The sequence below is a fragment of the Neopsephotus bourkii genome, unplaced genomic scaffold (genome assembly GCF_033783945.1).
Source record: "Neopsephotus bourkii isolate Nb327-2 ecotype Australia unplaced genomic scaffold, CSIRO-AGI_Nbou_v1 NB_53, whole genome shotgun sequence".
NCBI lineage: Eukaryota > Metazoa > Chordata > Aves > Psittaciformes > Psittacidae > Neopsephotus > Neopsephotus bourkii.
Genome location: NW_026900570.1, coordinates 15,926,388 through 15,948,806, shown reverse-complemented (window position 1 = coordinate 15,948,806; position 22,419 = coordinate 15,926,388). Strand labels below are relative to the sequence as shown.

The 22,419-nt window shown below is 39.6% G+C and overlaps 1 protein-coding gene across 4 annotated transcripts in view; it reads left to right on the top strand.

Annotated features, from left to right (window-relative positions):
• The first annotated feature begins 1,377 nt into the window (after positions 1-1,377).
• The window catches only part of LOC133211664 (macrophage mannose receptor 1-like), a 58,099-nt gene continuing 37,057 nt past the window's right edge, over positions 1,378-22,419 (top strand). The window contains exons 1-6 of one of the 4 annotated variants that reach the window (XM_061352232.1): positions 1,378-1,711; positions 5,409-5,810; positions 7,427-7,600; positions 12,388-12,552; positions 16,250-16,363; positions 18,709-18,855. In XM_061352232.1, coding sequence (XP_061208216.1) covers positions 1,651-1,711; positions 5,409-5,810; positions 7,427-7,600; positions 12,388-12,552; positions 16,250-16,363; positions 18,709-18,855 — 1,063 coding nt within the window. In that variant the 5' untranslated portion in view covers positions 1,378-1,650. Of the gene's footprint in view, positions 1,712-5,408; positions 5,811-7,426; positions 7,601-12,387; positions 12,553-16,249; positions 16,364-18,708; positions 18,856-22,419 lie in introns of those variants that run through there. The other 3 variants (XM_061352254.1, XM_061352248.1, XM_061352240.1) reach the window with 3 other exon arrangements.

Sequence of the window (22,419 nt, the reverse complement as noted above, 5' to 3'; positions counted from 1 at the left end):
TCCCAGATGAGAATTCATCAACATAACTGTACAGAACATTGCCGATTGTGGCTGAAATACTTCCCACCTTCTGTCCCCGGGCCAGGCTGTTTCTGACCTTTACATGGGTCCACAGATGTCAAGAGAAATTATGAAGCACTTCCTCTTCACTCCCTGCACGTAGTCTACAGGAGGGCCTAGCACAGCTGAAGTGCCTGGCTGGAATCCCTTCTGATGTTCATGTGACTCTCATAATTGACTTCAAACGAGCCTGGACTTCATCAGTTCTTCTCCTCTAATAATAAATGCTGTTGAAGTACCTTTCATACTAACCTCACCTAGGTGTTTCCCTGAATGCGTTCTACTTTTCCACCCAGAACTTCCAGCAGGGAGGCTTTTGGAGATTATTAACACTTACCAGAGATTTCTGAGTGCATGTCAGTACAGAGAGAGGTGCTGTTACAACATGCTTTACTGTCTATTTATTATTACAAATGGTAAGTTTGATGCTTGGCATATTCGGGTATGCTGTATCACTATGCTCAAGTCCCATGTATTACAAAAGCCTCTATATGTAAAACAGCAGTATGATTTAAGATTTAAACCCATTTGGGAACCTTTGGACTGTATACTGGTAACAGCCTCTGAGGAATAAATTACTGCTCCCCACAAAAAAAGTACATGGGGAGGTCCCTTACCCAGCACAGCAAAAAGCTGTAAAAAACTCAAGGCAGATTGTGCTCTGCAGGCACCTTTTCATAAAGATTATTTAATCCCACCCACCTAGGTGCTTCAGTTTGTGAACGCACAGCGAGCAAGCAAGGGTCTGTTTGTTCTCACACCGATTCACAAGCAAGATTTGTATCCTGTTAACAGCAGATACAGCCACGAGAATAAATGTCAAATAAATAAGTAAGTAAATAAATAAATAAATAAATAAATATCTGTTTGATTTCGTTTATTTGAGCTCATAAACCGCCTCGTTAAGAGTTTTCAAGCCCGTGTATTCCCCCCGGCTCTCGCTCAGCCCCGCTGCCCCGAGCACAGGCTGCACCCCCCGCGTTCCCTCCCGGCCCCGGCAGCCTCCCTGCTCTGGAGCCACCTGCTCTGCTCGCCAGGGTGATGGGGGAGCTGAGAGGGGAGGTGGAGGAAGCAAAGTCCCGGATTCCCAAAAGTAGGTCTCTGCTACTTCTGCAGCTCTCGCCCTCATGAGAAACCCAGTCGTTCGAGCACGGGTTCCGTTTGAGACTTGGCTTCCCCTCAGGAGGAAAGGAGGGAGATGTCCTGCTCACTTAGCAGGGGTTCTTGGAAAACAAACCACTGATCCACGTGCAAGGCTGGCAGGGTCGTAAAGGGGATAAAAAAATCCCCAAACCACCAACGGCAACAACGAGAAAAACAGCCCTCCTCTCAGCTATCACCACTTTATCACCTGCATGTTCCTGGAAGGAGGCTCTTCCCTCCGCTAAGGGGGGAGAAAAATCAGCTTAGGAAAGCAAAGTTTGAACAGCGAATTCCTGTTATTTCAAAACACCCCATGTGACAGGATATTTCCTTATCATTTCGAGCCCAGAGCTTTCCCCTGATCCACCAGCCCTTCACAAGTGCAGAGGACCTGCCCGGCGGGAAGCCTCTGCTCAGCGGCGGGGCGCCGCGGGCGAAGCTGCGGCGATGGCTCCCTCCCTGCTCCTACTTCTCCTCGCACTTCTTCCCCGGGTTTTTCCGCTGCTGGGTAAGTGCCCGCAGGGGCTGTGCGGGAGGCCGAGAACAGAAAGGGGTCGCGGCAGGCACTTAGCCCAGCCAGACCTGGGGGATGAGGGCGGTGGAGTGGGAAGAGTTCGTGCAGGTGGAGAAGACGCGGCCATTTTAACCCCCTCGGTGCTGCCTGAGGGGAGCCTCCCCTCGAGCCCTCCCTCAGCTGCCTGCCTCTCTTAACCCGCACCCTGAGGTGCCCAGTGAGCAAAGGCACCCAAGGAGGTGGCTTTTGGTGTGCCCATGGCATTGTGGATGCTAAACAGGGCTGTCACGAGCGGTGCCTCAGTTTACCCCACTGCTCTGGGGACTCAGTCCCTGATCAATTTAACATCATCACCCAGCTTTCCTGCAGGTAGCTCCTCACCACTGAGGTTTGTGGAGGGGCTTGGTGTTGGGGCTTCCCTTTCCTCCAGTCCTCTGGTCCTCTATGGGTCTGGGGACCTGGTTTTGGCAGATGGCTTTCCTGGGGTGATGTTAAGGTAGCTGAGGAACTGGTATATTTAGAGCTGTGAAAACAGGTGAAAGTTGTGTTTCTTGGTGGAACCTGGAGCTTGTGCTTGCTCACTCTAAAATTACCATCATTTCCAGCACACAGTTATTTTTTTCAGTGGAACTTTTGCATTTACCCTTACAAAAACTTACTCAACACATCATCCACTCCCCTGTTTGAGATCAAACAAAACTTCATGACCCTGCCTGCCTTGCTTTGTGTAATTAGCAGCAATTGTAGGCCATTCTCCATTTCTCCATGGAGAAGACACTCAACTTACCTGCTTGCTGCCTCATTGCTCCCCCCTCTTATGTTTCTGGGTTTTGGTGTGCTCTTCTGGTGCTCTCCGTTAGTGTTTAACACTGGTAATGCTTCAGCTGCTTCATGAGTTACTGCTTGATTTACACTTGCACAGCCTGTGGTAGTTTGCAAATGTTGCAGAATGTGAAGCTACCTTGGCATACTGGAAATATATGGGAAAGATAACTTGGCCAGAGAGATTTTGCAGTACTTGGCACAACTCTTCAGATACAAGCTGGGGCCAAAGATAGGCAAATAGTCACATTTTGGTGGGTGGAGAATAATGAAAGCCTGTGAGAAAAATTCTCACAAGACCTACTTGGGACATTTGAGGGAAAAGATTCTAGATGTCCCTGACTGGTTTATAATGGTGAGGTAAGTTGGCTCCTATGCCTGGCATGTGCCTTTGCATTTTAAAGAACTTCCTTCCAGGGGTAGGTTTCAGTGATCACGCTGTGGTGGACCTTTAAGTGTCCCACCTACAGCTCATGTATAGTGAGGAATGGCACCTTGCTATGGAAGCCCTATAAAAAATGCTGCTACATAACAGCGAAAAAGATTTGATGGTTATATGAGTAATTCTGCTCATCCCATTTTACAGATACAGCTCATCATGTTGACAGGAGCGATAGGTGTTTAGAGAGAAGAGTTGTCAGGGCATAAGATGTGTTGCACAAATACCTGGTTTGTTTCATATTCTTCTAGACTACCTAATAACTCACGGAGAAAGTGTTGTATGGGAGTCCCCTTTTGTGTCCAAGCAGGCAAAGCAAACACAGAAACGAAGCTTCTACAGGACCATACTACAAGTCTGTAGCATGGTCCTGTAGAAGGAAATCCTGCGATTATATTCCCAGCCACAGCTGCTCCTGCAGCCTGCTGCCTCCTGTTCTGTTTTGGTGCCAACTTATTCTCAGTGCCTGCTTGGCTATGTTGCCCCTTTAGCTGCTTACCTTTATAATAGTCCCTGTCAGAGCCCCGTGTGTGCTGGGGCCCTTGTATAAGAATCCGTGTTGTGTTTCCACGTTGCCAACACTTAGTAAATACACAGTCAGAATAGCAGAGGGCTAAAGATTTGTGAACCACACCTGCAGCAACTTTTTTTTTTTTTTTCCCCACATTTCTAATCTAGTTTCTGAAGCCAAAACTCTACTCCTTTTCAGGCTTGAGTGTAGCAATCCAGGCTTTTGACTTTGGGTTACCTTTCTCACATGCATAGCATCCTCTCCTTAACACTATAAGCTGCATAAAATAAGGAATGTTATTTTAGGCGACAAATACAATTTTGGGAGTTGGAAAGATCAGGCAGTGTTTTCTGCACACCCCTGATGTCTCTTTTACCCAGGAACTTTAAATAAGATTTCAGGTAAAGGAGTATTAGAAGCATTGCACATATCAGTTTACAGTAACATTGTGCTAAATGCTGGTAGAAAAGAGGAATAAAAAAATTATCACCAGGAATGATAATTACACGTTTCCTTTTATTGTCTGTGAGTAAAACAGACTGGCAAAAGGGAACAATTCCTGTCCCCGGTGCTCATCAGTTTTGCACTACCTCCCAGTGGGATGGAAGCCAAAGGACAGGACAAGGAAACTGAACCATGAATGAGATAAGTCTAGGTCAGCTCATTCTGTGAGAGAGGGGTTATTTATTCCCAGGTGGTTGTTCTTCTGCATAAAAGTATGATTATTTCCACACTGGAGCCTCAGCAGAGAAAATTTTCTGTGGTTAACCTGTTTTCTCCTTAAATATTTCACTATTATATAATTTGTTTAATTTGGTAATTATGCACCAAAATATTTCTTAATTAACTTCAATCCCGAGAGTCATATAAATTAGTATTCCTCTTTCCTAGCTTGTAGCCCAGTTAAAATATAGTTTAAAGACCTTGGGCATCCTGTGACATTCTGCGAACCAGTATCAGAGAGAACTATTAAGTTAGTATGCTAAAATGTGTCTCAGGGGGATGAGAGAGTAGAAATTCTCAGTCTTTGGGCAAGACCAGCTCAGAAATGTTGCACTCCATAGCACATCCAAGTGTAACAGATGCTGAAAACTTTTCTAATGATTATGATTTTGAAATAAACCTTGAATACATGAAAATGCGTGCTGTGAAACACGGGGGGAGGAACAACCTTGGGAGCTATGAAGAGCCTTGGAGATTTTTGTAAGTTATTAAGAGGCATCCCTGATAATGGCAAATCCCATTATTGTCATTGTTTCATGCAAACTGGAGAAATGGAAGAAAGGAAAAAGAAATCGCTGACAACTGCAGCAGAGTGAAAAATGAATGTGCTGTTCTAGCCCTACAGGTAGCTTGTGTATAACGTTTAAAAAATTATCCTTCCCGTCAGTTAAGACTTTGAGGATTTTAGTGGAGCGCACGGGAACAGCACTCCTCAAGGTGGAGGAAATGGAGCCTGAAGAACTTAGTGGCTGTTGTCATCTCCTCATGTCTGGGAGCCAGGAAAAAGGAGCCAGTGCTGCTTGGAGTGCTCATAGTCAGGATCTGCAGTGCATGGTGTATGCACTCCCCTGTTTCAGTAACTCCCATGGGTACAGCTTGGAATAATACCATGAATGTGTTTATTTTTCTTCACTTTAACCTGTGTTTTAAATGCTACAGGAGACACTAGATCTGCATCTCTGCTGCCTTGCACTTCTGAGTGTGGATGTTTCCACTGAAGCAAAGTATTTGAAATGGCCTCACATCTGAACTAGGTGCATTCTATGGTTAATTTAAAAGGTGTAGGCTACAGGGCTACCATATCTCCTTTTGCTGAACAATTTTAACCCCATGAGTAATGTCCAGGTTCATATTTCATTTAGATAGTAGGCAAGATTACTTCAAACCAAATGATTCGTGTGGTTTTTGTCTTGCAGATACTAGCATCTTTTTAATATATAATGAAGAACACAAGCGCTGTGTACTAGCTCTAAGTTCTAATTCAGTGACTACTGCTCCTTGCGTTCAAGAAAATGAGTCACAAAAATTCAGGTGGGTCTCAGATCACCAGCTTATGAGCGTAGCATTCAAATTGTGCTTGGGAGTGCCTTCGAAGAAAGACTGGGTTCCGATCACTCTGTATCCTTGTGACAAGGCTAGTGAACTTCAGCGATGGGAATGCAGAAATGAGACTCTCTTTGCAATCCAAGGGGAAGATTTGTTTTTCAACTATGGAAACAGACAGGAAAGGAATATTATGCTGTACAAGGGATCTGGTTTATGGAGTAGGTGGAAAGTCTACGGAACCACAGACGATCTGTGTTCTCGAGGCTACGAAGGTAAAGTTCTGTGAATTAATTTCTGTATTTCAAACTCATTTCTCTTGTGTATCTGTTTAAAATATCTAGAAGTGTAGGGGAATTTGCTTCATCTCATTAATGATATAATTATAGAATCATAGAATAGTTAGGGTTGGAAAGGACCTTAAGATCATCAAGTTCCAACTTCCCTGCCATGGGCAGGGACACCTTGCTCTAAACCATATTACCCAAGGCCTCGTCCAGCCTAGCGTTGAACAATGCCAGGGATGAAGCATTCACAACCTCCCTGGACAGCCTATTCCAGTGCCTCACTACCCTAACAGGAAAGAATTTCCTCCTTATATCCAATCTAAACTTCCCCTGTTTAAGTTTTAACCCATTACCCCTTGTCCTACCACTACAGTCCCTAATGAAGAGTCCATCCCCAGCATCGCTATATGCCCCCTTATGATCAGTGAATGTGTCTTCTGGTGAAATCAGCAATACCTGAGTGTGTATTATATGTTTTCTGAGGGGTTCATTTTGCTTTCTTGTCCATGTTGTCAAGGGTCTGATCGATAATTCACCATTCATGGTAGTTATTTATTTGGAGAGGGGAAAAAAGTCTGTGGTTATTTAGAACATGTGTATTTATTATATTATTACGCAACAGTTAGTGATAGCTTTTAATACTTACTTATGTACAGAAAGATGTAGTGTAAGTGTATAGCCTGTGATTATGTTTTTTTTTTCCTTGGGGAGCAATTATTAATAATGCTGTGAGGATTCAGTTAACTCTTGGCATCTTCAGCTCCAGTATTTGGCTTCCCATTTATTATTCTTTGATAAACAGAAATGGTCACAGGGGGAGGTATGGATGCATTTTCCGTGGTTTACACAATGGCTGATTACAATACTATCCTTGATCTAAATCCAGAATAGAAGAACCATAGCCAAGCAGACCATGTGAAAGGAGGCAGGGGGGGATGGAGTGATGGTCGCCATCCCTTCCTCCTGTGTTTTCCAGCAGGTTTATGAGGCACTGACCTTGATATGTCACCTTTCTAGTAGTCCCTGTCAAGTAGTGATCTCTGTATGTCCTCTCATGAATGCATGTACATACGTGCACACACAGAAAACTGCTTTAGTTACTTTGGTAAGTTTTATCGAGTCATATTTCTGCCAAAGCAAAAAATGGACATTTTATTTGGGTATAGTATAGCGTTTAGTGGTACGTATCTTTCAACTTTATGTGTATGTGCCCTTCCCTGTCTACAGTGGTCAGCAACTGAGTCAGTTATTAACAAAAATATTAGCAGTTGTTTGTGCTTAAACAGAAAATTGCTTAACTGTGTGGATTTTATACTTTTGATTGTTATGCATACAAAATTTAGCATGGGAATGTACTTGTCTTGGCTCAGTCAGTTCCAGTCCAGGTTTCCTTAAGCAGTAAAAAGTTGTCTCATTGTGGATATGCGTATCAGCTTAGACCTAGAGAAGTATAGTTGTCAAAGTCCCATTTCTAGTACAGTTTGTATACTAAGCTAGCAAGCTCTGCTTGCTATAATATGCTATAATATTATCATAAAGCTGAACTTATACATGTCACGTGCTTATTACTGCTCATACATTTTTAAATTGCTGTGTCTCCTTAGATACCTACACAGTGAAAGGAAATGCCAATGGAGCACCTTGTGTATTCCCTTTTAAATTTGGTGATAAATGGTATGCTGACTGCACAAATGCTGGCAGATCAGATGGCTGGTTCTGGTGTGGAACCACTTCAGACTTTGATGTTGACAAGATGTATGGATTTTGCCCATTGAAATGTAAGTTTTGTGTGTTCATCATTTTGCTGTGCTGTTATTCATTGGTGTTCTTACCATGTAATTTACTGTACAAAATACAGTTTGAAATGGTGCAGTTTTCTGTCTCCATTCAGCCTTTTATCCTTTTAGGAATTACTTAAATATGCAAATACAGGGCTCAGCATAAAAGGAATGACCAAATACATCTCTGTGTTTGAATTGTATGCTGGAATCTGTAATTACACCATTTACTTAAATAAAAAGTTAATTAGATGCAAAGATGTGACATTAGCGTAGGCAAAAGCCATGCAGAAATTTGTGCAGCAGTACTGGAAGCTAGAATATAGCTTAACTGAAAATGAAGACTACTTTGTGGAATAACTTGCCTTTTAAGCACGAAGCAGCTTATGTGAACTTTTTTCTTATCATAGTATTTCCGAAATCTGTGCGCTTCATTGTAGTTCTGAATTTAAAATCAATGAGAAGTATTTATATTCTAAATTGCCAGGTTTGAGTATAAAATACAGTTTCTCTGAACTTCTGTAAGACATGCACTAAGCATTTTGCCTGCAAGCTGCTGCTTCTTCTGTCATGCTGAGAGAGGTAGCACTTTTCCCTCCCTTCTTAATTACTATGTTCTGTGGTAAAGCTCCAGCTGACCACAATCAGAGCTAAGGAGAAAAATATGTCCTTCCTTTGATGTGAGGAAAACAGTTCACGTTGATCTTAACTAGTTTGATGATGAAGGATTAGTGTCCTGATTTCCATGGATGTTGCATTTTTTACTTTACACAAATAAAAACTGCATGGCTGGGTTTTTTGTTTGTTTTGTTTTTGTTTTTTGTTTTTAATCTGCCAGTATTACTTTCAAGATATTAAACCCATGTTGGGAGTACCAATCCCATTTATAGAGCATAGATTAATTTAAACATGCTACCTGTCTAGCATTTGTTGAGTATAGCGAATAGGAGGTGTAATTAAAATGTTGTTTAATTCTTTGGCATAATTCAAGGAAATCCATTCAGATGGCTGTGATTGTTTTTGGAAAAAGCTGCTTTATGCTGATTGTCTGCATGTTTCCTTCCTGATTCTTCAGTACTGGCTATAAAATATTCAAATTTGAGACAGCCTGTGGTAGCAGGAGTTTTAGTCCTATGAAAGAGGAATACACTTCATGACAGAGTGATAAGTTAATAAACCTTAACAGCACCTTTAAACGTAGAATGCTTAAGTCTTTGTATGTCAGGTTCTTTAATAAGATTGAAGTGTTTGCTGTTTCTTAAACTGTCTACAGGAGCAAAGGTGCTGATATAAAAAACATCGATGTGTTGCAAGGCGTTCATCCGAGGGCCTGGACATACAGTGAAATTATCATAATTGAACCAGTTGCTTTTTTTTTCATTCTCAAATGTTTTCTGAAATGAAGAACGCATAAGACTATACTTACAACAGTTATTATACTCAATAGAGGTGAAGAAATCTGACTAGTGGAGGTAACATAATCATGAGTCTGACCTTTTATTCAGTGCTTTAAAAAGAGATGCTGACACAATGACAGTAGAAACCTAAATCCCACTGGAACAAACTGAGAAATGTTGCTACATCAGACAATTTTTAGTAGCTTAGGAAGTACTGTTGTTTTGCAGGTTACACTGTTGAGCTGTATGTTGCACTGCAGTACAAAACTGGGTGTTGCAGAAGAAAACAGGTTGCACACTTCAGGAGAGTGTGCCTATAGATGTATTCAGGCAGGCAAAAGGCCATTAAGGCCTTTTTCTTGACAAATGAAAGAGCTAGAATTTTTGTGAAGAATTTAGAAAGCCTTATAAATTATGCATAAAACTTGCATAAAACTAGGAAGGAAACAAGAAGTGCAGAGAATGAGGAAATATTTAAATAGTCTTAGCCTGGTATGTTAATTATTGGACAGATCTACATAGAATCATAGAATCATAGATTGTTTAGGGTTGGAAAGGACCATAAGATCACCTAGTCACAACACCCCTGTGAAGGCAGGGACACCTCACCCTAGACCATGTTTTCCAAGGCTCTGTCCAGCCTGGCCTTGAACCCTGCCAGGGATAGAGCATTTACCACTTACATCTTTGTATTAATTAAAAAACACGGAATTTATTTTTTTATGACAGAATTTTCCCCCATGCTTCTGTTTCAAGATGTTTTTAAGGGTTTTTTGTTGTGGTTTTATGTCTGGTTCAAATGCCTGGTGAACTGATCAACTAAGTTATGTGGGGTTAATTGTGTTTGTTTCTTCTGATTTGCCTGGAACTCATAACCTGACTTTGGATGTCACAAACTTTTCTACGAAAAATAAAGGAGCACTTTGAGAAAAGATACCTAAGTGAAAATAAGCATGTGAAGGAAATTTAGTATAATTTGGACTTTTTTACTTTTGGCAGCATTATACAGGGTTGTAAAGACTGTATATAATAAACTGTAATATGCCCATAATGAGATTTCTTCCCTACCGTATGCTCAGAGAGGAAGCAATGGCAGTTATTTTATACACTACTTAACAAGATTTAGATTCAGTTTTTGTTTGCCATGGTTCTATTCATGCAGCTTCTGAGGATATTGGACTGGGGCTCCAGCTTGCGTTGGATGGATAACTAAAAAAAACAAGAACACTATTGTCACTGCTAGTCAAAGGCCAGATTTCAGCTTGTATTTTTGAAATGAAAGTCTCTCAAGAACCTTCCATTTGCCAGTTCAGGAGAAATAATATATTTTGATATGATAATCATGTTGTCATTATAATTTGAAAAATTATAAATGTCATAAATGTCTGCAATGGTCAGCACTTTATGCTTTTCCTGTAAGTTTGAACTTGTCTGTCAAGGGCTATACCTGAAATTCAAAGCATTTTTGCCTTGCTTTGCTTTAAAGATGGAGAAGTTTCAAAGACATGGGTGAATTTTTCCAATTTACTATATTTTACTTCTGGGATTTTGATAGTAATTGTAGTGGAAATAGCTAGTTCTCACTAATTTGAGTGTCTACAAAGAATGCGTACCGAATTCATCTGTGTAAGGATAAAGTTCAGCTTTTATTTCTATCTCCAGTCATGTACTAAGGACAGGTGTAGTTTAACATTAACTTAGATACTAAAATATATTGTTCCAGAAAAGTGATTTATTTTCTGGCTTTACTGGGGATACTAAGCTTTAAACAATATCATATAGATTTTCCAAAATCCTGCCCCATGAAGGCATTTGATCTCATAGAACTCAAATATCTCTAAACCAAATTTTCCAAGGTTTTGAAAGACCAAAGTTCTACAGGAGAGCACCATATGCAAGTCAGCTGTAAATTATAAGACTGGGGGAGTGAGGTGGAAGGTTGGATGAATGCCCAAGACTTGTATTAACGTACAAGATTTCTGAAACCCTTTATTTCAAGTCAGAAACAGTTTTCTTTATTGAATTATAGATTGTACTATTTTTTGCAGTCTTCCTTTCATACCAGGCTGTGCTTGTCCACAGGAATTTATGGTCTTGTAGAATATAGAGCAGCAAAGAAATTTTGGTTCTGATAATCATAAAACGTTTTGGAGAGAAGTTGGTTTGTGGATAATGATAATGGGATGAAAGTATCCATTTTTAGTCAAATGTCATTATTACAGTAGGTTATATATGATTTTTTTTTTTGCCATAGGAGTAATTAGAAAAGAAGCACTGCATATTATCTATACACTGTAAGAATTAATACAGGAAAAAGTGGAACTGGTTACTGACCTGCTGACATTTAACATGTATCATCCTTTGTCTTGAGTTTTGTTTATTATACTGTTTTCCTCTTATTTGCACACTCAAGTTTTCTAAGCTCTCTGAATTCGGAAAAGGAAAAGACCTCTTTCTCTCAATTTTTTTCACAGCTTGCAACTTGAAAACCTTTGATACAGGCTGCAGGAATTCCAGTCGTTTTCTGTTGTCAGCAGACATACAGTGACTTCTGCTATATTCTGCTTTTGTCGTGAAACTTTAATCTCTTTATGTGATATTTAGCTCACTCCTGGGGCCTTCTGTAGGTTCCATTTTTGGCAGAGCAAGATCACACTGTTTGCTGCTGCATGTTGTGGGGATTCAATTGAGATGAGCCAGGAGAGGTTACAGCAGTGGAAAGGAGCGTGGTATCTTCTGAGGCTGCTTCTAATGCTGCATGATGTTTCCTCTGGTTTGGCATTGCCTAAACGTGCTAAGGTCAGGTAATCCTGGAGATCAGTCTTAGGTCACATGGCAGAGGAGAAAGCATGATGTTATGTCAGATACATGCATAAGACAAATCAGGAACTGCATGAAAGTGTGAGATGGATGCTGATAACGCAAGTTTTGCATTCTGGGCCTGGGTCTCACTACCTCAAGTAAGAAGACCCATAGCCACTTTAAATAGTACCTCAAATCAGTAAAAAAACTGGGGGTGGGGGGGAAGTGGTCTGCTTGATATATATCTTAACTGGCATGAGTCTTGAAGTTTTTAGTCTTTTTCTCCACAGGGACAAATCAACTTTTTTTAGTGTGACTTTAGCCACTTATTTTCTACCTTAAACAGCAGCTTTGTTACACGAGAGAAAACGGTGACCTTGTTTCATTACCTCTGTACTGTCCAACAGGGCTGTCATAGTTCAGCTCTGCCCTGGATTTACTAATATATTAGAGAGCCTCCAGGCTCCTTTCAAACCAGTTTTCTATAGCAGTATTTAGGTTTTGTGTATTTTTGCTGTGCAGTTCATTCTGTATTTTTTCTGGCTCCATCTTCATGATCACTTACAGCATTTCTTTTTCTCCCTACAGTTAATAGTGTTGATTTATTGTGGAATACCGATCCTTTAACAAATGTCCAGTACCAGATAAACTCTGAGGCAGCTCTGAAATGGCACCAAGCAAGAAAAAGTTGTCAACAACAGAAAGCAGAGTTATTAAGCATCACAGAGTTGCATGAACAAACATATCTGACAGGTAGGGTAATATGACCCATCATTTCTTTTTTTAAAGAAGTGCATGCGTGTAAAAGTGACACTTATATGACATGTTCCATCTTGAAAATTGATATTTGTTCAGTTCTGCTAGTTCATAGATTTAAAGTTTTACCTTGAATGATTCAGCTATGAAAATTTGACAGATAATGATTATTTTATCCTGATTATGTATTGCCAGAAAGTTACAGTTACACAACCCCTGCAGCAATTAAGTAATGTAAGTAATAAAACATGCATGTTGGAATGCAGGAAAATGCAGAATTTTGTAAACTAAAAATGCAGGTACCGAGATTTTGCTCTACATGTTTTGTGTACTAGTCAGCATATTTGTCCCACCTCATTAAAACCATTGTATCATCAGTATGTGCTATAATATGAAAAGAAAGAAAAAGAACTAATAGACAAAAGGACTCACAAATAGCTTTTCTTGTCTTCAATCTCTGTCAGTGGTTTTTTAAGTAATTTCCAAACTTCTCCTCAGAGGAAATTCTTTCCTGAATTTGTACTTGAATAAAACTAGATTCTACAATGAGGTGGTCCCCTCTTCAGCACCTTCTTAGTCTGTGTATAGATGAAATAGTCCACTAACTCGTCTATTAAACAGATTAGAAAATGTTTTGGATATGATATACCAGTTGGACGATGTAACTTATTCAATTTAAAACTGTTTATATCATAAGCTATATGATGTACGTGTAAGTTCATAGAATGAGAGAATTAGAGAATGGTTTGAGTCGGAAGGGACATTTAAAGATTATCTAATCCACCCTCCCTGCCATAAGGAGGGACATCTTGCACTAGAAGAGATGACTCAAAGCCCATTCCAATTTGGCCTTCAGCACTTCCAGTGGTGGGAATACACAGCCTCTCTGAGCAACTTGTTCCAGTGTCTCACCACCCTCACAGGAAAGAATTTATTCCTAATGTCCAATCTAAATCTACCCTTCTTCAATTTAAAACCATTGCCCCTTGTCCTGTCACTACAAGCATTGCTAAAAAGTCTTGAAGTCTTTTTGTAAGTCCCATGTAGTTACTGAAAAAGCCATGATAACATTTTGATGGAGCTGTTTCTTCTCCAGCTGAACAACCCAAACTCTCTCAGCCATTTTTCACAGGAGGGTTGTTCCAGCCCTCTGATGATTTTTTTTTTTTCCCCTCCTCTGGACCTGCTGTAACAGGTCTGTATCTTCCTTGTACTGGGAACCTGAGGACTGGACACAGTGCTACAGGTGGGGTCTCCAAAGTGGAGAAAGGGGGAGAATTGGGAAGTTTAGATTGGATATAAGGAGGAAGTTCTTTACTGTAAGGGTGGTGAGGCACTGGAATGGGTTGCCCAGGGCAGTTGTGAATGCTCCTTCTCTGGTGGTGTTCAAGGCCAGGCTGGAAAGAGCCTTGGCTGACATGGTTTAGTGTGAGGTGTCCCTGACCATGGCAGGGGGCTTAGAACTAGATGATCTTAAGGTCCTTTCCAACCCTAACTATTCTGTGATTCCAATACCTTCCCTTGATCTGCTCGTCATGTTTCTTCCATGCAGCCCAGGCTGTGCCTGGCTTTAAGGGCTATAGGCGCACATTGGTGGCTCATGTATAGCTTTTCATCCACCAGTACCCCCAAGTCATAAACTGCAGTGCTGCTCTCAGTCATTCATCCCCCAGTCCATATTGATATTGGGGATTGCCTGGGCTACGTGTAGGGCCTTGCACTTGGCCTTGTTGAATTTTATGAGGTTTACATGTGCCCACACTTAAAGTCTGTTAAAGACCCTCTGAATGCCATCCCTTGCCTCAAGTGAATCAGTCATAGAATCATAGAATAGTTAGGGTTGGAAAGGACCTTAAGATTATCAAGTTCCAACCCATCTGCTATGGGCACAGACACCTCAGAGTAAACCATGCCACCCAAGGCTCTGTCCAGCCCGGCCTTTAACACTGCCAGGGATGGAGCAAACCATCACAGTATCACAGTATCACAGTATGTTAGAGATTGGAAGGGACCTCAAAAGATCATCTAGTCCAATCCCCCTGCCGGAGCAGGAACACCTAGATAAGGTTACACAGGAACGTGTCCAGGCGGGTTTTGAATGTCTCCAGAGAAGGAGACTCCACAACCTCCCTGGGCAGCCTGTTCCAGTGCTTCGTCACCCTCACTGAGAAGAAGTTTCTTCTCAGGTTTAAGTGGAACCTCTTGTGTTCCAGTTTGTACCCATTACCCCTTGTCCTATCATTGTTTGCCATCAGCTCAATGTCATCTGCAAACTTGCTGAGGGTGCACTCCGTCCCACTATGTCAATGATGAAGATATTTAATACTGTCAGCTCCAATAAGAGACCCTAGAGTTATACAGCTTGTTTCTATTTGGACACTGAGCGTTTATTGTCACTCTTTGGATGATGCAGACATCCAGACAATTCCTTATCCATCTAGTAGTCCATCCATCAAATCCTTTTCTCCAATTTAGATGAACTATAAATGAATTTTTAATTCTATGAACAGTCTGTTATGTCTAAACTTTTGTTTTCAATTTAAGGATTTGGTCAAAGCATTTTACTGAGTGTGATAAAATTATTGGTGAAATTAATGCTCAAGGAAGAAATATGGCACTAACATACATAAGTGAGGTATTAATAGGTGTGTTTTAGTTGAAAACTATTAGATATAGCTGCCAAATGCATGTGAAAATCAGTTTTTCATTGTACAGCTACCCTGGCAGCACCAGGATTTCCTGTCATGCTCAGTTCTTGATTGTCTTAGCCACAACTTGTTTGTATGGAAGAAGTGCTGGAACACATGTTCTGGGGCCAAATCAGGCTCTGGTATGACATTCCAGTCCTTTGCAGTGCCTAACTGCCTTTCTTTTAACCTTTGCATGCTTCAAGTACTGCTTACTAACATGGTGCCAAACTAAAATATATAGAGCAAAACTACATACTGGTATGATGCCATCAGAGAAGCAGAAATAAATTATACACATTGGACAGTGATTTTCTTTGTGCTATGCAGAAATATATTTAATTAAGAAAAATACCAGCAGTCAGGCAGCTGGGTTTCCAAGTCTTAAATTAAAGGCAGAGATAGACAATGGGTTAATAATGACTAGAGGTAATGCAGCAGGACCATACATAATCATGGTATTTCTAGGCGCTTTTCAGAATTACAGCAGTAAGTTGGAACTGGTTTTGGAAGCCTGACTGCTTGGCTAAAGAAATGAAATCCGAAGAGTCCGAAAAATATACAAGATGTGTTTGGTGTTTGGAATTACTGCATTTTAATATAGTTTAATAAAATGCAAACTTTTTTTTACTTTATTCTGTGTAAAGTTGAAACTCACTTGTGAATTTTATTGGAAAATAAAATACACAATAGGAAACCTTTCGTGTTTCATGTTATAAAGCTGATTTTTGTTTTTGAGACCTTTGTTCAATTTTATTGATTTAATAAGTATGGAAGAAAAATACTTGTTTCATATTTATGATCACTGTATGTGAAAACTGTAAAACTAGAGTGACCCATGTAAAATGATGTGCTTTGCAGGTTTAGTTTAGCCACCTTAACTAAAAGGCTAAAACCTGTACTGGGAAAAGGAGAAGCAGACGGTTTAGCCAGAATTCAGCTCTCAAGTTTGGAGAAGGTGTTTGCTCTTGCTGTGTTCTTGCAGTATCTTTTTTTGTCTCTGTTAGGTTTGACTGGCAGACTGAGTTCCGCTCTCTGGTTTGGTCTTAACAGTTTGAATTTCAACAGTGGATGGCAATGGGTTGGTGGTGCTCCTTTTCGATACTTAAATTGGGTTCCAGGTAAGGTTAAATATGTTGCTACTCAGTTTAAAAGGCAAAGATTTGGTCATTGGGTAACATATTTCTTTTCTAGTACTGTATTCTTCTTCAATTACCAAGTTCGTCTTGAAGTTTAAAGATTCTGAGTGTGGCTGTTACCACTGTAACAGTGCCCTTATGCTGGGGATACACACTAGGCTTAATTTATTATTCATAATGCAAATTGTAGCCTCAAAATGCAGAGGAAAATCTTAGAAGTCATCTATTTGCACTTCATTTGTATATCTTCTTAATTTATTTTATTTCTATATGAATAAATCTGATGCTGTGGGTGTCTTGATTTGTGAGATTATTTTTTTTTAATTGCTTTCCCATTTGTTTTGATTATTTACTTAAAGGTTAGATTTTCATTTTAATTTGGGATTTACCTAGCCATGGCAGTATCACGTATCAAACTGAACATGTTAGGCTAGTCTACTGCGAAGCAAACCCACACTCAGCACACCTGTAGTTGCAGTGTTGCACTCTGGTGCCATTATTTAAAACCTAGTCTCTATGCCATCTGTGTGCACAGTAAAGAAGAGCTGTTTTTCTGGTTTTCTATTCAGAGTACCTGTGATAAGGTGTCTGTTTGCAGGACCTTTGTTCCCTTACGTTTGCTATTCAGGAAGCCTTTGGAGACTAGTTTACAGTAGATGTCTGAAGTTGTGCAATGTAAATATTCTTCTTTCTCTTCATTGAGCATGCCACATGTATTTAATATGCAGTAACTATAAACATATGCTTCATCATACCTCCCAGTGGCTTCCTTGTGTAGATAAGGCCAAAAGCGTACTTTGGGTGGACAAACTTCTTGAATAGGTAAGCTCTGAAGAGTGATTAAAGCTACTTCATAAATTGCTCTCCAGTGGAGTGAGCACATGAAGCAAACAGGCTGAACTGCAAGTTGCTGTGAAGGTATTTGTAGGTCTGTCATACAAGTGCACTGATAGGGATCTGCATGTAATGAAGAGCGGGGGAAAACTGTGAGGTGAAGCGAAAGTAGTAAGGGGAGCTCTTCATGGCTGTTAAAACTGCAGACAGCTCTTTGTTGTCCTGTAACGAATTAGATGAGCTTTGATGTAACAAAAGATGGGCTTCATTTATCTTTAACTCCTCATGTTCCTTAATTTCATTCAAAGATAATACACTTACAACCCTGTAACCTGTTTTCTATTTGTGCTGTCTCCTTCATGACTTTATTTTTGTCAGCCTACCTCTGTCTCATTCTCATTACCCTGGACGTTCAAGAGCTGGCTGATCTTCTACCAGTACATTTTAAAAGAATAAGCTTGTGGAAGCTTCATATTCTTCCATCTCATTAGCCCCAAATAAATAGCAAAAAACCATGAGAACTAAGCTTTCAACATTTAAACTAAAATTATGCTGGTTAGGCATTTTGGATAGCTAACTCCTAACAGCTTAACTTTTGTTGTGCATTAAAACTATTTAAATCTCTATTTTTGAAGTAAGTGTATCTTTTTCTCCTATGGGAAGAAGATATGACTGCAAATACAGGACTAACTGTAATCATAATGTAATCATAATGAAATGATAATGGTATAAGATAATTTTCAGTGAACAGTCTTGCACAGTATAAAAAATACTGGTTCGCTGTGTTTATTGCTGAGCAGTACTTACTCCATAACACTTGTTACGGAGTAAAGTGTGGCACGTGTTGAGAAATGAAAGAAAATTCATGTTAAGTTCAGTCACATTAGACCAGATCTTGAAGTGTTCATCCACTTTATTGCAGAAATATGTTCTGCTCTACAGCTTCTACATTTCTTCTAGATGTTTCTTTAGTGCTAATGCTAATCTTCAGCTGTAAATATCCAAATATCCTGCTATTGTCGTATTGTTTAGACAAGTGGATGAGATGTGCATATTAGCAAAATAATTGATTATTTTTCTGCCTTTACTGCTTTATTACGTACAGAATTTTACGAGCTTACTGAACAGCTTTTTCGCCTAAAGACAGGGCTCTGAAGTTTAGACAGTCTTAGCGAGGAAACCAAACAAAGCAAAGTAAATAGGTGCACTGTAACACTGCCTGTCAAGACTTTGAATCTGTGAAGAGGCTGTTAAACTGTGAACTGGAAAAATATCTCCACTTGTGGTTGCTGTGAAAAAATATCTCTTAAAGGAATGAACTGCACTGTTCAGTCTAGGGGACTGTGGAGCGTCACAGTTACCTATATGTTAATGTATGTTAAAGCTAAAGCATGGAACAGATTAGAGAGTAATTAGGAGGATAACCATGATGTGCTTATGCTTTGTTGTTGAAGCTTTGCTTGTTTGTTCATTTTTTTTCTTTCTTTTTTAAGGACATCCTTCTCCAGAACCTGGAAAAATTTGTGCAGCACTAAATCCTGGCAAAGGTGCTAAGTGGGAGAATAGGGAATGCGATCAGAAGCTTGGCTATATTTGTAAACGAGGAAATGCTACTTTAGAAACCTTCATTATTCCTACAGGTAGGTTTGGTAATAAATCCCCAGGAAATGATGAATGACCAGTGTTTTTCATTTATGATTCTAATAAGTTTTTGTTCTTACATGTGGTAAAACTAACTAAAGGTCTCTGTAGACTATGGCTTGACTAAAGTTCCCTGTAAAAGTGAACATTGTGTACTTCCTTTTTGTTCTGGCCTCCCTACTTCCTGTGTAGCAGTCTTTCTGTGTAGCTTTTGAGTTCTAAATTGCAGACCTGTTAGAGAGCAGTGTAGGGGAGAGGGACCTGGGGGTCCTGGTGGACGACAGGGTGACCATAGCGACATCCTTGTGCCAAGAAGGCAGGATCTGGGTGTATTGAAGGGGGTGGTTAGTAGGTCAGAGAGGTCCTCTTCCCTCTACTCGCCCTGGTGAGACCTCATCTGGAATATTGTGTCCAGTTCTGGGCCCCTCAGTTTAAAAGGACAGGGACCTGCTGGAGAGAGTCCAGCGCAGGGCAACTAAGATGATTAAGGGAGTGGAGCATCTCCCTTATGAGGAAAGACTGAGGGAGCTGGGTCTTATAGTTTGGAGAAGAGTGGGGTGACCTTATTAGTGTATATAAATATATAAAGGGGGAGTGTCACGAGGATGGAGCCAGGCTCTTCTCAGTGGCAAACAATGAAAGGACAAGGGGTAATGGGTACAAATGGACACAAGAGGTTCCACTTAAACCTGAGAAGAAACTTCTTCTCAGTGAGGGTGACGGAACACTGGAACAGGCTGCCCAGGGAGGTTGTGGAATCTCCTTGTTTGGAGACATTCAAAACCCCCTGGAACGTTCCTGTGTAACCTTATCTAGGTGTTCCTGCTCCGGCAGGGGGATTGGACTAGATGATCTTTTGAGGTCCCTTCCAATCTCTAACATACTGTGATACTGTGAAATAGTGGAGTTCTCATTTCCAAAACCAAGCATATCTTTCAGGCTTTGTACATTAAATCAAAAGAGCAGTAATTTAATGTTTTCTTTTAAAAAAGTGTAATTATCTAAAGCCCCATGTACTCAGTGAAACTGATCTGTTTCTTCTTCCTGTCATTTTTACTGTTTACGAAATAGAGTACGTTTGCCAGTGCAAGTTGGTAGTGGATTAGGAGAATGAAAAAAATTCTTTTGGCAGCTACTAATGTTATATATCTATCTCTTTTACAAATAGACATATTTATATGGAGATACATAAAATTATTTATTTGTATATATATAAAAACTAACTTATTTGTGAAATTATTTAAATTATATATATATGTAGACTTTTTCAGAAGAAATATAGTTCTGGCACTTGCCTAGCGTAAATAGGAAAGACAAAACGGGGAAGTTTTTATAGTTTTATTTAGACCTGCATCCTTGTTATCTCTCTGTGTACTATAAAAACCTTGTAACTTATTGTTTTGTTTCATCACCTCTTCTTTTTCTTCTTTCTGAGTTTCTTTTCTTGCCAGGACATAAAAGTATCTCTTAAATTCACTGACATTATTTTCTATAGGTTTTGGAAGCAGAAAAAGAAACTATTCCAAGATTTCCAGTTCAAATACTAATATGTATTATTTGCAAACCAACTATTTTGGAAACTCAGCGTTCAACATTTGTCTTAAAAAACATGTTTTCTAATCGTTTTTATGCTTTTGCCAGTATGTAACCAGTCCAGTCAAAAACATTTAGGACAGAGACTTCTGCCTATTTCATTTTGCTTTATTACTAACGGGAAAAAAAAAAAAATCCAAAACAAAGCCAAACCACACAGGAATGAGCTATTATACCATTAACTAAATATTTGAACAAATATTTAATAATTAAATTAAAACTTTACTCTTGGAATCAAGTCGTTTGTTGCCTAGTTGAGAAGGAATTTAAAGCATATTCTAGTTATTTCCTAAATTAAGATGTAAAGTTCTGTTATTATCTGCATACAACTGATAACAACCAGCTAAAACAACCAGATACTTTAATTTATATAGGTTGTTTTAGATTGTTCAGTTTGCTACAGCTCAGCTTTTCAGGTATCAAACATCAGTTCTTAGACACTGGTGCTTATAAATATGCTATTGATTCGATACTAGCTGCTATCTTATTTAGATTTAATTTCAGCTTTGGGTGGTCTAATGGCCATTTCTTTCTTTTGCAGTATGCCTTTTATTTTCTTCCCTTTCTCCACTCCCCAGTTTACCAGTAATTTGGAGGACAGACAGAAACGAAACAAAAGTTTTCAATTATACAGAAATTGCTGAGTAATCATGGTGACAGATTAACCAGAGTTTGGAAGTGATTCACATCATAAAATATTTTCCAAAATGTCCCATGGGGGGAAGTCATAAAAGGAATAAGCATGTGATCACGCAAGGTGTTAAGTGCCCTCAGCTTCTAATGATGTAAAGGAAACTCATGGCAGATGATGTTTTCCTGATGAGGGTTCCTGAGTCAAGAAATAAATTAATCACAAATCCGTATGTGCACTTAGTTGTGCATGTCACATTGAACACAGAGACAATCCTTTGAAGTTGTAACTGGAAGTTACAGTTCAGTGTCACAAGGCAGTAAGTATATGAGGGCTGTGAGACAGGAATATATATTTTATGATAGAATATAATCACTCTTGTGTCCAAAACAAAATAGAGAAAAGTCTTTACAGGATATTTATTTTTGTTGCAGATGAAGATTTCCACAGAGCCAGCAGCTGTACAAGGTTTTCTCTTAGTAGCAGAAGCGCTTTTTCCAGCAGGGGGCCACGTCATTGTACACATCTAAGTGATGTGGGACCACAGGACTTCAAAGCATTGTCCCTGCAATACATCAGGGTGGATTAATAGGAGCCTGTTATTTTAACCTTCAAAACTAGCTTATTTTTTAACTTAATTTTCTAAAGAAAGGCTGTCTGTCTCTATACCTCCACCAAGTCACTACCAAAATAGATTTCATCCCAGTCCAACCAGGTGTAGCAATCTCAAAGTATTGTTTCAAAACACCTCATAAAACATTCAGTTAGAGGAAATAGGTGTTCTTACTGTCACTGTTGTGATTCTGTGTGAGCTCTCATGAGACCACAAAGGGTGGATATGAGAGAGAGAAATCTGAATGCCAATCCAAATGCCTGAATCGTGGTAAAAACTTCAACTAGTGCTTTCACCCATTTAGACACCCAAGTCAATCACTGTGAAATCTTCAGTATTCATGAAGCCACGCTTATAGTTTACAAAAGTATTTGCTTGCTATTTGAAGAATAACCATTCTATGCTACCAAACTTCATTTCTGTATCTTGATCTATTCCACAGTAAATTCATCAGCTTGACATTTGGGATAAAATTTTTTGCACATTAATATGATTTTGTTTGTTACATATTATTTGTTGTAATTTGTATTGATTCTTTTGCTTAAGTCAAATGAAGTTCAGGGACTAGTACTCGTTTCCATTAGGATAAAAGAGATAGACTGTATATATGGCTTTGTGTTGTCAAGTATTTTCTTTAAAAGGAGAATGGGTAAGCACAGGGTTAATTTTTTGCTCAGTACTGGAAATGAAGAGCTGAAGACTTTCTCTTACTGAGATTGTTTTTTC